Source organism: Trichosurus vulpecula, chromosome 4 (assembly GCF_011100635.1).
Source record: "Trichosurus vulpecula isolate mTriVul1 chromosome 4, mTriVul1.pri, whole genome shotgun sequence".
NCBI classification, from domain to species: Eukaryota; Metazoa; Chordata; class Mammalia; order Diprotodontia; family Phalangeridae; genus Trichosurus; species Trichosurus vulpecula.
This window is the reverse complement of record NC_050576.1, coordinates 80,076,457-80,092,942: the sequence shown is the minus strand read 5'-3', so window position 1 is coordinate 80,092,942 and position 16,486 is coordinate 80,076,457. Positions and strand designations below refer to the sequence as shown.

At 39.8% G+C, this 16,486-nt stretch overlaps 1 protein-coding gene across 2 annotated transcripts in view; it reads right to left on the bottom strand.

Annotated features, from left to right (window-relative positions):
• The window catches only part of C4H1orf21 (chromosome 4 C1orf21 homolog), a 282,105-nt gene that overhangs the window by 35,462 nt on the left and 230,157 nt on the right, over positions 1-16,486 (bottom strand). For both annotated transcript variants that reach the window (XM_036754798.1, XM_036754799.1), the window contains exon 4: positions 7,859-7,935. In XM_036754798.1, the coding sequence (XP_036610693.1) occupies positions 7,859-7,935 (77 nt within the window). The remainder of the gene's footprint in view (positions 1-7,858; positions 7,936-16,486) is intronic.

Genomic DNA, 16,486 nt, shown 5'->3' with positions numbered 1-16,486 from the left:
AGCCAAGAAAACCCCAAATGGGGTCACACATTGGAAATGACTAAAAATGACTAAACAACAACAAATCCCTATGCTATTTCCTAGCTTCTCAGAATTAGACTCAGATAATTTATGAGGGTCAATACATAGTAATGTTTCCAAGAACACTTTATGTTGAGATTTCCTGACATTCAAAGGTTGCTTCTGTTATGAAGGCCTTTAAGCATCAGTTATGGTCATGATGATTGTTGTATCTGATTCACTGCTAATAAGGCTTAACTGCATTATTAAGGGAGTCCCATTTTTTTCCTTGAAAACAATGGAAATACTCATTATAGGGAAACGATGGGTTCTGCAGCAGCACACCAATGGCAGAAGGAAACCCTGCAGCCACTAAAGACAGAAGAACCAAGTTCCTCGGAAATGTACATGTGCTGACAAAAGGCACATAGAATCTAAGTGGCCTTTCATGCAGTTGAAAGATCTGAGAGGTAAACAGTTTTAAAGTAAGGTTGCAAAATTTATGAGTAGTGTTACAAAAGGTGTTCAGATCTAAAAGAAAAAGGTTAATCTGTAGTATGTTTAAAAATAACAATGAGTTGTAGGACAATCACACTTTATGCTGGAAAAGTATGTGAAAATAGCTTATTTTCATAAGTTAAAATCCTAAGTCTTCACCAACTTCCAAGAGAAGCTGCAACTTCTATTGCAACAGAAATAGAAATACAATAGAAATGCAACTCAGTTCACTGCTTGAGATATCTATTGTTCCTTCTGTGAAGACAGGATCATTCCTTCCAGAGCTAGAAGGAACCTCAAAGCCCATCAAGTCCAATGCTCTCATTTTGCCTATGAGGAAACTGCAGTTCAGTGAGGTTACAAGTGACTTAATTAAGGTCACATAGGTACTAAAGGCTACAGGAGAGACTTGAATCTAGGTCCTTCGACTTTAAACCTCTTTCCTCTGTGCCATGCTGTAGTTAAAAAAAATAGCATGAAACTTGATGGGGCAATCAGGTGGTGCCAGTGGATAGACTGCTGTACCTGGAGTTAGGAAGACTCATCTTCCTAAGTTCAAATCTGGCCTCAGATACTTACTAGCTTACTAACTTAACTCTGTTTGCCTCAGTTTCCTCATCTGTCAAATGAGCTGGAGAAGGAAATGGCAAACCGTTCTATTATCTTTGCCAAGAAAACCCCAAATGGGGTCAGGAAGAATTGGACAGGACTGGAAACTGAACAACAGTGAAACTTGACATGCAGGATTAGCCTTCTGCTGTACAGGAATTTTCCTCTTGTTCTCATAAAAATGATAAATCCCCTAAACCAGATGTAAAGATCCCATACCACAGTTCAATTTCTTGAGTTACAGTTGCATCAAGGATAAAAACCATGGTGTCTTTTAACCCTTATTCTATAGAGAAACAAAGTAGGAAATAAACCCTTTCTCAAACTCAAAAGCTCTTCTGAACTCATCAGCATCACCAATGAAATCAATATGGTTAAAATAGCAACCCCAGGTTCATAGTTAAACTCCAAAGTTGTCTGGAGTTGGGGAGGGGAGGAATAAGGGGGGGAAAGCTTCTATGACATGTTTTAAGTTGATGATATCCTTGGGAAGTTTTATGAAATGCAGATTTGCCCGATGCTAGTCCAGTGTATCAAGGTTAAATTAATCATCACCCAGAAGGCACAGAAAAGCTACTCAGATGCATTTCTTTCCTCATTACTGAGCAGATAAGAGAATTTTGTCATTGTACTTTTAAAAAGGAGCAAGGATTGACCTCCACAAGCCTGATACAAAGGTGCCTTGATAGCACACGTTATTAACTGCCTATTGCCTCAACAGTCAGACAGAACAGAACAGAACTCCACAGATTAATACAAAGTGGACTCAGCTTGGCTGTGATGATAGAATTCTCCTGAAGGGTGATAAAAATAATGACAACATACTGCCACAAATTCTGCAAAAGATAATTTTAGATTCTGACACCTATGAATACCCCATTCCTGGTCTATGTAGGGAACTATATAGCATTTCTTTCAGGGAACTACAGTAGATAGGCTATTCAATCTAGTTTCCTTTGAAAATCTGACTTTATAAAACCACTCCATTCACACATCTCTTACTCTTGACTTGGATATAACTGTAGTAGCTAATTTTTTCATAGCGCTTCAATCCCCCCACTCTGTGTGGTAGGATACTGCAATGATCATTTCCATTTTACTGAGCAAGAAACTGAGCCACAGGGAGACGAGGAGATTTGCCCAGGGTCACTAAATAGTAAATGCCAGAGGTACCATTTGCACCCGGATTTCTTGACCCCAGGTCCACACCTCTTTTTACTTAACCACCTTGGCAACGTAAGGTCATTTTAGTGGCATAGGTTGGTAGTAGTGAGCTAGGGGATTACATAGGGAGGGGATTGCTATTTCTCAATTAAATTCAGTTTAACAAGTATTTATAATGTCCAAACTACATATGTGCCATTATGATTGATGTTGAGGACATAAGGATAAATAAGATAGCTCTTGTTTTCAACAAGTTAACAATAATAATAGCAACTAGTATTTAAATAGCCCTGACAAAGTGCTTTACAAATGTCTCATTTTACACTCATGAACCTTAGGAGGCAAGTGTTATTATTATCCCCATTTTATGGGTGAGGAAACAGAGGCACACAGAGGTTAGGTGCCCAGAGTCACAAAACTAGCATCTGAGGATGAATATGAATTCAGGTCTTACTGACTCCACTGTGCCACTTAGCTGTCTCCACAACTTTGAAGGGACCTAAGGCATATACAAAAATAAATATAATACATGAGAATGTGATAAATGAATTGCTGGAGGTGCAAAAGAGAGGAATGAAAGATATGCTTCTAGCTGGGGTATCAGGGAAGGTTTCGAGGAGGAGTTGGCAGCCAGGCTGGACCTAGAAGGAAAAGCAGAATTTCACTAAGTAGGGTTATAGTGTTTCAGGTACGTAGGATGGCCATGGCTGAAGTTTGGAGGCATAGGTGGTCCCTCGAAAGCTTCTGTCCTGGGCTCTCTTTCCTTATCTTTTATTTTCTTCCTTGGTAATTTCATCTCTTCCAAGGGCTCAACTGACATCTCAACAAAAATGGCTCCCAAATCCATATATCCAGCTCCAATAATAGCCCCCATTAATTCCAGCCTCAAATATCCAACTATCTACTAACCAGTAGCATCTGGATATGTCAGCAGTACCTCAAATTCATACCCAAAATAGAACTCTTTATTTCCCCCCTAAATTTTTCTAAGCATCAAATTCCCTTATGTCTTTTAAAGGGACCATCATCCTTCTAGTCAGCTGGACTTTTCAGCCCCAGAATCACTTGATTCTTTCTTTCCTGTTTCTTAACTCCCAATATCTAATCTAGTCCACCCCTTAATATTCATTCCTTTTTCTATTTAAATAGCCATTACTCTAGTTAAAGGTTCTCTTACCCCTTATCTTAGCTACTACAAGGAGCTTCTAAAAATCTCTTTAAGGCACATGTTTAACTTTCCTGCACAAAAATGACTTCAATGGTTTCCTATCTATTGGATAGATAAAATACTGAGTGTGGTGTTGAAAGAAAGCTTTCCAGAATTACACTCAATATTCTAATCAAATTGTATGACCAGATGTTCCTGGAATTTGGCATTCCTTCACCTACTTATTAGGACTTTACACTGGCTGAACCTCATACTTGTAATGTACTTTTTCCTTACCTCCTCTGCTTTTTAGAGTCTTTATCTTCATTCAAACTCAAGTGGTTGCTACTAGAGAAAGTTTTTGCTAACCTCCCCAGTTATTACTGCTCTCCCTCTCCTAATATAACCTCGTATTTGACTTATCTATATTTATGTTGTATCCCTCCTTTGTCAACCACTCAAGTGACAAACATTTATTAAATACCTACTATGTGCCTGGCACTGTAATAATCACTGCAGATCCAAAGGGGTAGAAGATAGCCCTTGCTCTCAAGGAGCTCACAATTTAATGGGGAAAACACTAAGCTAACATATATGCACAAATAAGCTATATACAGGGAAAATAGGAAATGATTAAGAAGGGAAGTCAATAGAATTAAGAGGGGTTAGGAAAAGACTTCCAGTAGCAGCCTGCTTTATGGATAGTAAGTGTTAACTATTTTTGGTAACTTTCATTGATATCAACATGAAGGATACAAGGAAGGGGTCATCTGCTGGGGGCTCTGGGGATTTGGAGGGTTTATTGAAGAAGAAGATATGGAAGTGGTACCAGGGCAAATGAAACAGTTCACCAGAGATGAATCAAAGAAATGTCATGTGTAAGTGAGGACTCAATTGGAACTGAGAGTAAGAAGATCAAAGAAGGCTGGTGACATAAGTAGGTGGCACAGTGGGTAGAACACTGGGGTGGAGTCAGGGAGACCTGAGTTTAAATCTGGCCACAGGCACTTATTACCTGTGTGACCTTGGACAAGTCACTTAACCTCTGTCTGCTGCAGTTTCTTCAACTGTAAAATGGATAATAATAGCACCTACCTTCCAGGGCTGTTGTGAAAACTGAATAAGAGTGTATTTGTAAAGTGCTTAGTATGGTGACTGGCACATAAATAAATGCTACCTATCATTATCATCATTATTATCATTACTAGAAGGATGAAGAGATTCAAGGATGAAGGAGAATATATCACTAAAATGACCAGCTTTAGCATTGGGTCATGACTATGAAGGGAGAGAAAGGAAGCCAGAACAGGGTGCTGGCCTGGGAGGACAGAAGGGACTGAGAGTTCAGAGGCCACGACAAGAACAAAGAACAAGTCAATGGGAGAATTAGAAGGGAAGGACGCTGTGGCCAGAGGAAGAAGTTTCTGAGTCAAGGATCTTGGAACGAGAACAATTTTGTGGGGCAGTGAAGTGTAAGGGCCTGCTTATCCTTGTGAGTGGCAGAGAAATGTTTGACATCATTTGAATTGAGCAGACTGGGGAATGGAGGTTAGAACGTTATGCTGATCAGCAGAAGGAACACTGACACCTGGTTCCCACCTTGGTGTCATCCTCATCTCTACACTCTTGCTTATCCCGCATGTAAATCACTTGCTAAGTCTTGCCTTTTTTGCCTCCAAAACTATCTCTCCCACTTGTTTCCTTCTCTTTACTCACACAACCACTGCCCTAGTACAGATTTCATTAATGCTGGCCAGGATAATTGTCTTTAAAATACATTTTTATTGTTATCTTTAGTTTTTATACCACCTTGATTTCCCGCTATATCCCTCCCCTCTTCTGGACGGAAATCCTTTACAACGAAGAAATTTTTTAGAAAAGAAGCAAAAAAGGAAGAGAGGGAGGGAGAGAATTGAGAACTCAAAATTTTAAAAAAGAAGAATGTTAAAAATAAATAAAATTAAAAAAAAAGAAAACGAGGAAGAAGGAAAAAATCCACAAAACCAATCAATACATCATGATAATCTAATGTTGCATGCAATATTCCATAGCCATGGAGTCTCCTCCTCTCCTCACATCTGGAAAGGTTTTTGGGGGAGGTGCTTTCTCACATTCTATCTTTGGGGTCAAGTTTGTTTGTTGTTTTTCATTTTGTAACATCCATCTTTGATTGTACTGTGATCACACTGCTGTGACTCCACTCACTTCCTTTTTCATTAGTTCACATAAGTCTTTCCAGGATCCTCTGTATTCATGATGTTCATCATTTTTTATAGCACAATGACATCACAGAGAGCACAGCACACACCGTTGTTTAGCCATTCCCCAAACGATGGGCATCTATTTTGTTTGTAATTCTTTGCAACCACAAAAAGTACAGCTATAAATATTTTGGATTTTATGGAATCTTTCTTTTTGTCTGGATCTCCTTTTGGGGTGTGTGTGCGCGCACGCATGTGCGCACGTGCGTGTGTGTGTATATATATGTATCCATAATGTGTGTGCATGTATATACACACATACACACACACATGTATCTGGTCTGGATTATTGCAAGAGCCTCTTACTTGGTCTCCCTGTCTCAAGGTCTCTTCCCACTACAATCCATCTCCCACATTTCTGCCAAAATAACATTTCTAAAGCGCAGGTTTGGCCAAAGCATGCAGTAAACTCTAGCAGCTTCCTCTCATCTCTCGGATCAAATAGAAACTTCTCTGTTTGGCATTCAAAGCTCTTCCCAATGTGGCTCCAATTTCTCTTTTCAGCCTTGTTATTATACTTTACTCCAAAGGTGTTCAGGAACCAGCTCTATGTCCTTTATTGCATTTGAGCCTCATAATATTCCTAGTTACTCTCCTCCATGACTTCTATGGTCCTACTGGCTTTTGTGTTTTTCCTCATATATGACCCTCCAACTCCTGAGTCTGTGCATTTATACTAGCTTGTACTCCCTCATGCCTAGAATGCATTCTCCTCACCTCACCCTCTTAAGAATTCCAACTTTCCTTCCAGATCCAGCCTAAGCACCAACTTCTACATGAGGCATTTCCTGATTTTCCTTCCATTCTCTTTTCCCCTCAGATCACCATTTGCCTCCTTTGTAGGCACAGGTATGTGTTGTCTCGCCCAGCTAGCACATCAGCTCCCTGAGGGCATGGGCTACCTCCTTTTGTCCTTGGATCTGCAGTGCCCAGCTCAATGCCTGGCACATTCTAGGCACTTAAATAAATGCTGTTGCTTGATTGGTTATGCTTGCTTAATGGAACTATTATTACATAAGGACAGGGACAGGGAATGGACCTGTGATTTTACTGACATAGGGAACTCCCAGTGAGGAAATTTCTTCTACTAACACACGATGACATGTTCTTTGCAACACATAGTCTTAGAGAGCTTTCTAGGGCACTGGAAGCTGAAGTTACTTGCTCTAACTCACACAAGGACAAGACTTGAACCCAGGTCTTCCTGGCTTCAAGACTGACTTTCTAGCCACATCACCATATTGCCTCTCTATGATCACAAAGGAACAATTATGCAGTTCTCTGTAGAAGCTCTGGTCCCAAAGAGTCAATCTAGGAGTAATGGGTGGGACGTGCCAAAAGGCCAACTGAGTTTTGATGTAAGGAAAAGATTCCTAACCATGAGTTACCCCAAAGTGGAACAGGCTGCCTCAGGAGGTAGCAGGTTGTCCCCCATTGAAGCTCTTCAAGCAAAGGCTAGATGAGCATTGTGTGGCCCTTTGACTGAATCCAAACTTCACAGAACATATGGTACAGAGATGGGGAATGTCCTCACCCCTGATATGGTATTTCCTTTGAGAATAGGCTATAGGATATTCTTTTTCAGGGAAGGGTTGGACCAGGTGGCTGTGAAGATTCCTGCCAATTCTGAAATTCTAGGAGTCTGTGAAATAGGCAGTGTTGTATTCTGGGTAGCTTGTTAGAAACTGCTCCTTTCTGGATGAAATACTATAATGGAAGCTTATTACTGTTAGAGGCTAGGTGGTATCTTGCTGGTAGAGACAGGAAGACCTGAGTTCAAATCCAGCCTCAGACACTTAATAGCTAAATGACCATGGGCAAGTCATTTAACTTGTCTTTGCCTTAGTTGCCAACTGTAAAATGGGGATAATAATACCATCTACCTCTCAGGGTTGTTGAAGATCAAGTGTGGTAGTATCTCTAAAGCATAGTGCCTTGGCACAGTGTCTGGCACACAGCAGGTATTCTCTTTCCCTTTATTAGCTTCTACAGATAAGCCACAATCTTTTCCTGGAAAGGTAGGGTTGCTACAAAATATACTCTATGGGTTAAGTTCCCTTATGAAGAACTTAACTATGAGCCCTGGACGTTTGGGAAAACAGGACCAGGAGTCCTTTATATTTTTTTACTTAAAATATTGTCATAAAAATCAAAATAGGGAATTAGAAAAATAACTTACTTTGCTCTAGGTTGATGTACCAATCCTGGAACCTCTTTATTAGGCTTAAGTCTTACATTTGAACTGGCACTTTTTTCCTGCAAAACAAATATGGAAAGGAAAGATTAGGAAGTTGGTAGGTAGGCAACCAAACATATAGTAATGATCAGAGGGTTAGGATTGTACCTAGAGAGAGAGGTAGTTACGATGCAGTGCAAAGCTGTGGGACAATGGGAAAATGGCTGGATTTAGAATAAGGGGACTTAGTGGAACCTAAATCCAGATGGCCATTTTCTACCTCACATAACCTTCAGCAAGTCACTCAGTCTCATTAGGCCACATCTTCCTCAACTATAAAATGAGGTGGTGGTGGTGGAGGGACTGGATGGGTCTCTTGTACCACCAAAGCTATAAACCATGAGAGCACTGGATTTGGTATTGGAGAACCTGGGTTCAAATACTGAGTCTGTGTGATCCTGGACAGGACACAACTCTTTGGCTCTGTTTCTTTATATGTAAAATGAAGGTGGCAGATTAGTTGGTCTTTGAGGTCCCTTTCAGCTCTCTGATCTATGATCTTTACAGTATTGTCATATAAGCATGGTCTTAAAAATAGAGTACACAGGTGGAATCTGTCAACTCATCTGATGAAATAATTTAAGCCTGGAAAAGAGGAGGTATGGCTCATAAAAACTTGACACTACTAATTATTAAGATGATGTTGAGAAAACAAAATATAAATATTTAATTCTCAACGCCTAAGAAGAAGGACTGATGAAAATTAGCAGGTTTGGGGAATGAGTTGAGAAGGAGGGAGAAGGTAAGATTCTAGGAAAGAAAAATAAGGATGATAGTAGAATTAGGAAAATCTCAATCATAATTTCTTTCCCCAAATTGATTAAAATTGGCTATATTTTTACATATAAGTGGTAGCTTATATGGCTACTGAGACAAAAAATGTTCACAGTGTCAGAGGCACATGTAGGTATATGACTAAAAATGACAGTCGTTTTGAAAAGTAAAATTGAATTCAAATGAACTCCTTAAATTTATTCTCTGCCTGAGTTCAAGATATATGCTTTTTCTGCTCATTTGATCAGAGATTGAATGAGAAAAATGACCCTGAAATTTTAAACACCAATGTGTCTATTGCATCAATACGTAATCTGTAGGGTTATAGCGCTTTGCTTTTGAGGAGCTCAAAGTTTTTCTACAATGTCTTTATTAAAGAAAGACTATTTTTTAAATTCTCATTTTCATATGAAGGCATAGATGCCCAAAGAATCGGAAAATTGACTGAAATCAGTGTGCTAGAATTGTTAACTTATAACAAACTCAACCTTTCCCTCGCATGCCAAGGAGAATAAACCAACACACAAAACTCCAAGAACTGGCTGTTTTTACTAAGACTAACCCGTCTCCCCATAACTGTCAACTGAAGTTATGCACTGAAGTCAATGAAGGCTAAAATGGTATGGTTATAGAGAAGGTATAATCTGGCTGTTGTTGTCTGTATGATAATACTGACTGTTTAAAAATAGGGCAATTATGATTGTATTTCCTATTAGAAAAGGATAATTATTGAAATTCTTTAGTAGTCCACATTATGTAAGGTGTCCCAAAAGTCTTAGTGTGGTGGGGGAAAAAAAATCTTATAACAGCACCAAGACTTTTGGGACACCTGACTCTCTTTGTAATAAGCTCAAAGATCTTTTCATTTATATTTTTTTTAAAAAAGAAGTAAAGTTAATTGCTCAGGGCTCTCCATTTTCTGACTCTGAGCATTTTCTCTGGCTGTCCCCCATGTTGAGAATTCTCTCCTTCCTCATCTCTACCTCTGGGTTTCCCTGTCTTCCTTCAAGTCTCCATGAAAATCCTAAGAGACAAGAAGCCTCTCCCAGTCTTCCTTAATTTTACAGTGTCTTCCCTCTGAGATTCTCTCCAAATTATCCTGTATATATCCTATATATAGTTGCTTGCATGTCATTTCCCCCATTAGACTGTGGGCTCCTTGAGGGAAGAGGCTCCCTTTTTTGTGAGGTGGTGGAGAAAGGTTCCTTGTATGCCCAGCACTTAGCACAGCCCCCAGAACATATAGAAGGACATTATACTAACTATATTAATAACATGTATTAATATAAGACAGTATTAATAACATAATATAATTATACATTTTATTAATGACATTAATAAATGCTTGTTTATTGACTGAGAGAAAATGTACTACGTAGGATCCAAAGCATGGCTACAGCTAGCACAAACCGATAAGTTGCTACATTATTCTTTTTTGCATTGAAAAGCACTTACTCTGCAAAGCATTTACTCTGCTCTTAAGAAACTCACATTTAAAAAAATAGCTTAATTTTTTTCACCTAGCAATAAAATCATTTTCCTTCCCTCCTGCCTCCATTGAGGAAGAAAGGGAAAACAAAACTCTTGAGAGTTATTACATTTTCTTTTTGCAAAAATAGGTGGGAAAAAGAGAACAAGAAGAAAGAAGTTTCTGTTGATGTCCATCTACTCAGATGAATCTTCAATCTCTATCTCCACTCCTCTCTCCACTCTTCAGCTGCCATCTGTCCTTAGGGCTCCCTCCTGGGCACTGGTCTCCCCACCTCAATGCTCCCAGTACCTCAAACTCATCATAGATGAACCTGAAATAATCTTCTACCTTAAAACTGTCCTGTCTCCTAGCTCTCTTATATTTCTGTTGATGGCATCACAACCTTTGAAATCATTCAAGCTGTTATCTTCTTCCTCATTCCACAAACAAATGAATTGTCATATCCTTTCAAATTTATGTCTGAATCATCTCAGGTCCATAGCCTACTTCTCCACTCAGGTGACCACCACTCTAATTTAAACCACAATCACTTCTCTCCTGGACTCCTTATAGCTTTGTACTTCCAGTTTATCCCTTCTCCCATCTAATTTTCACAGTTCTGTTAGTCATCTTCAGAGCAATGCATTAGTATGATATTAGTATCATATAATACATTAGACATACTAGTAAAATAAAAATTCTTGATCCTGGCATACAAGGCACTCCAACAGTTAGCTCCAATTTACCTTACCAGCCTTATCTCATAATTCCCTTTTCATTTAATCCATTATGTGGGTAATTATGGTTGTTTTCCCATTAGAAAAGGCTCTATATAAATATCTACACCTATATGTATATATGTATATCTAAACTGATACCTATACCTATCTATACCTATACCCATATTTTTATCATCACCCCTTACCCAGATTATTGAAACAGTCTTCTAACTTGTCTTTCTACTTCAAATTTCCCTCCTCTCCAAATTATATTGGACACACCTACTGAAGTGATATTCCAACATAAGAGTCTGACCATGTTATTCACCTGGTGAAAATCTCTAGTGGCTCCCTACTACCCTTAGGATAAAATACAAAATCCCATTTGGCATTTAAATCCCTTCACCATCTAGTTCTGGTCTGGCTCTCCAGGCTTATTAAATATTAATAATTAATTATTTAACTTAATTCACCTAATAAAAATTAAATATTAAATAGTCACCTTCATGACTGCAGACTGGTCAAAATGGCTTGTATTCCTCATCTCCCACCTCCATGTCTTCGGCAAAGGATGGGCCCCATGCCTAGAATGTTCTCCTTCCTCCCCGTCACCTCTTAGAATCACTAGCTCCCTTCAAAATTCAGGCCGAGTATTATCTCCAACATAAGACTTTCCTTCAACCCCTTTACAAGTACCTTCCCATGTTCCTTTTGTATTTACCTTCTATATACTTTGTATTAACTAATATGAATATGTACTGTTTCCCCTGATAGAATGTAATCTCTTTGAGGTCAGGCACTGCTTTTTTTTAGTTTGTTTTGTTTTGTCTTTTTATCCCCAGGGCCTAGTACAGTGCCTGGCACATAGTAGAAACTTAAATAATGCTTAGTGATTGACTGCATCACTCATTTAAGCATTCTTGCTATTTAGATCTGAGATTAATAAGGACACTTAATGGAAAAACTTCATCTAACAAAACTCACATTTTTTTCAAAGTCTTTATGCATAATATGAAACCTACCAGAGCTTTAAAAATTGCTGGAGAAGGGTGAAGATTTCCAGTGATAACTATATACAATGTACATGCAATTGTAACCTATTTACCACTTATATGTAATAGTAATTTATTTATTTTCAACTTATAAAAGCATACCTTTTCAAGTGAAATGGATTTACTATACATTTATTAAAAATAGACTGCACAGTTGCTAAGATAGGATAAAATCCCCAAACAATATTCAATCAATAACATTAGTAGCCTTGAAGTCAAACTTCGTTTTCGTCACTTACATGCCCCTATGCTTCAGGTAATAAGCAAATCTGAAGCTCCTAGAACAGAAAATAATGAAGGAAAAACAAAATTCAAGATTTGCCAGGCTGGCTCCCTCCCCAGTGGCTCCAGGTTGGGCTTGTGGAGTTGATCTCATGTAGTAGATACAGCATGGAATTTGGAGCCAAGAAGAACTGGGTTCAAATTATGTCTTACGCTTACAAGCTATGTGATAATGGACCTCAATGAGCCTCAGAGTCTTCACTTGTAAAAAGGGGTTTATGATATTCCCCAACATCGTTGTGAGGCTCAAATGAGATGATGTCTCTAAAACATTTTGCAAGCCTTAAATCACTCAAAAAGTCAGTTATTACCTGTTGGTAGCTCTGTTTTCCAAAGAGTCCCTGGGCATAGATAGACAAAAGTGTTTATTAAGCACCTGTGTGCCAGGCTCTGTGCTAAGTGGGGATATAGATACAAACAAACAAACAATTCTTGCCTTCAAGGAGCTTACATTCTAACAGAGGAAGAGTGGCTAACAGCTGGAAAGGGGAGCAGTGGAGGAAGAGGGAGGTACCCACCAGCAATAAGTTCTGAAGATGGTCAAGAAGCCAAGTAAAGGCCTGGATGGGGCAAGATAATTTGAAGGCCCACTTATTAGAGCCTGGGGCGGGGCAGTGTTGAGAGACTGAGTCCAAGGTTTTGGAATGGAGCTGATGTAAGATGGGTAGGGCTGTGAGACAAGACTGAGGTAACATGGAGTGTAACTAAGATCACTGGATTTTAGAGTTGGATGGATGCTGAAGAGAATTTAGTAAACAGCTTCTTAATCCTGGGTTTATGGACCCCCGAAGAGTCTATGGAATGATTTCAAAGCATCTCTGAATAGAAATGGGAAAAGAAATTACATTTTTATTTCAATATAATTGGTTTCCTTTATCATCCTAAATATTTTATTTTATACATTTAAAAGCATTATTTAGAGAAGGGGTCTATAGGCTTCACCTTACTGCCAAAGGGTCTATTACACCCACACACCCACAACCACACCCACACCCACGTTAAGAACCACTGACTTTTACAGAATCTTTCATTTTGAAGAAAATGAAGCCCAGATGACTGAAATGATTGTCCAGGGAAATATAAGGACATAAGAAACTACATGGGATTGATATGTATATGTATGTTTGTACATGTGTGTACATATATGTACATACAAACCTATATGTATATATACACATGTAGCCAGATCAAAATATATTTTATATGTTAAACTATATGAAATATCTTTTTGAAATAATCTCATTTTTTGAAAAAAATAAATATAAGAAGATGTGAATGAAAGTTTCATAGTGCTTTAAGGTTTACCAAGTTCTTTCCAAACAACCACTCTTCAGGGCAGGTAGGGCAAATATTATTACCACCACTTTACATATAAGGAAATGGAGTCTCAGAAGGGTAAAGGGCTTGAGCCCAGGTCTCAGGCCAGGAGGTGTCAGAGTCAGGAGCTCCAGGTCCTCATTCCAAGACTGGAGTTCTTGCCATTGAACTGATGCTGCCTTTTAAGGAAGATGGATCATATTCCTGATTTCCCAAAATATAAAAAATCAAAGCCAGTGTCAGTCCTGAAGTATACTTGATGCTAGTTGGTGCCTATGAAACAATTTTCAAAAGTAACACTGGGTGACGCACACACAATGATGCTGTAAATTAGAGCTTTCTGATAGGCAAAGAGGGGAGTGGGGCCGCAGTGAGCAGCATATTTATGTATCCAAAGCACACTGTATGGGAGTAAAACGGGTACCATGGTAGAATGGAAAGAGCATTGGTTCTGGAGTCAGACCTGGGTTCAAAAGCCACCTCCATCACCTACTACCTGTGTGATGTCGCTACATCCCTTGGTCGGTTTCCTCATCAGTCAAATGAGGTGGTTAGACTAGATGGCATCAGACTCACTTTCAGCTCTCCATCTATGATCCTCCCTTGATCTCAATGTCCTCCTCCTCTGGAAAGTAAGAGGGTTGGACTCAATGGCCTCTGCCCTAAGGTCCCTTCCTGCCATAATCCTATGGATGCATCATCTAAGAGTCTTCACTCTTCTGAAAAATCACATGTTATCCCTTCTCTAAATTCCCTTAACTCTTCACTGTGAATCAGACAACCAGACAACCAGAATCATGAACAGTCGTCCTGGTGAAACAGAGCAATGGCAAATATCAAAGTGGAAGGAAAAAAGCTGCTTTGTCAGATCAGCCAGACCTCAGCACGTTCTTCCCCTTCATGGTCTACAGTATTCAAAACAGCCATGCAGAATCCAGCCTGCTCATACTGCCTGGCCGCACCTATAGCTCTCTTCTAATTCAGATGACTCTGTGCCCACAAAGAGAAAGTCTGCATCATTTACTCCTCCCATGAGGTTAAGTACTCAAACCAGCTCCTGAGCCATGAAGAAAAATGGTTTAACTAGAAGAGCAATAGAAACACAAGAGCTATGGAGATCCGCTGGAAAACCACAACAGGAGAACTCATTTTTCATTTTAGAAATCTAGTAGCCTAGGGAGCTATGTCAAGAGACATAATTAAGTTGGAGGGGACATCATTCATACTATGGAGATGAGGTCACAGCCCATCTATCTGTCACATATGTGTGAAAGCACCAAAGGGTGGACTGCAAAGGAGAAGGGAAGGAAATGAGCATCTATCAAATGCTTATTTTGTGCCAGTTGCTGTGATAAACACTTTACAAACATTATCTCCTTTTGTCCTCACAATAGCTGTTATTATTCTCATCTGACAGATGAAGCAGAGATGAACTGCTGTACCCAAGGTCACACAGCTAGGAAGTATCTGAGGCCACACTTGAACTCAGGTCTATAGAACTAGATAGAGCTCAGAGCTCTATCTAGTGCGGCATTTAGTAGCCTGACTGACCCTGGAAGGAGTAGAATAGAAGCATCATTTGGAGAGCTGGGCTTTCTTCTCCAAAGATCCGTCTCAGCCATACATTCAAGCTTGCAAATTGTGCCAAGCATAAACCAGCAGATGTGTTATTCATCTCCAGCCATTCCACAGTATCTATTATCGATGAGCTATCCCATTATCAATGGGCTAAAATAGGAAAAGTTTCACTACATGTAAAACTTGTTTAATTGTACTGAACTTTGTGACCCCATTTGGGGTTTTCTTGACAGAGATACTACAGTGGTGTGCCATTTCCTTCTCCAGCTCATTTTACAGATGAGGAACTGAAGCGAACCGGGTTAAGTGATTCGTCTGGGTTCATACAGCTAGTAAGTGTCTAAGGCTGGATTTGAACGCGGAAAGATGAATCTTGCTGATTCCAGGCCCGGTGCACTATCCACTGTGCCACTTAGCTGCCAACATGGCAAGCACTAGAACATAGGGGAAAATAGTTTAAAGCACTGCTTTGGCTGAGGAGCCAAAGGGCAATCAACTCACCCCCTTCTCCTAGCCCATCCCCTAATCATTCTGAACATTCAACATTCCCCTGAAACTAGGTAAGTGCCAGCACAAGGCCCCAACCTGTGCTGATCAGTGGTCTCCAGCTGTTCCATGTTGTAACTGGTTCTACTATCATCCCGTGGACTCTGAGCTGATTCAGCCACGCAGCCAGGAGACCAGTCTCATTTCATATGCAGTGATGTTCTGTGGTACCTTACAGGCCCTAGATAGTGGATAGGAAGCCAGCCCCAGGAGGCAAGAAGATTGGGTTCGAGTCCACCCTTTGAAACTTACTGGCTGTGTGACCTTGATCAAGGGACTTAACCACCAGTGCCTCAGGCAGTTGTCTAAGGCAATAACTTGCAGGAGAATTACAGATATGTATTGGCAAAGGGAGTTTCATCATTAGTAATTCCCTTCATCAATAAAATTAAAGTTCCAGGCCCATTCTTCCCTTCAAAAAACAAAACAAATAACTTTATGGAGGGACAATATGGGATCTTTGGAGCTGGAAAACCTGGGCTTAAAGTTCAAATCCTCAGGGTCCCTGGAACCATGACCCCACATCTACCTCCCTCCCCCCAGATGTCACAGTGCACTTTGCGTGCATTCAATCTGATGTATCCATCATCTTTTATCCTGTATTACAATTGTGTGTTGTCTTATACCCTCTGTTAAAGGCGGTACGGTGGATGCCAGGGCGCTGGACCTGGAGTCAGGGAGACCTGAGTTCAAATCCAGCTATGGTCACTTAATAGCTGTGTGACCCTATGCAACCCATTTAAGCTGCGTGCCTCCATTTCTCCATATGTAAAATGGGGGTAACGGTAATAGCACCTACCTCCGAGGGTTGTTGTGGGGGTCAAATGAGTTA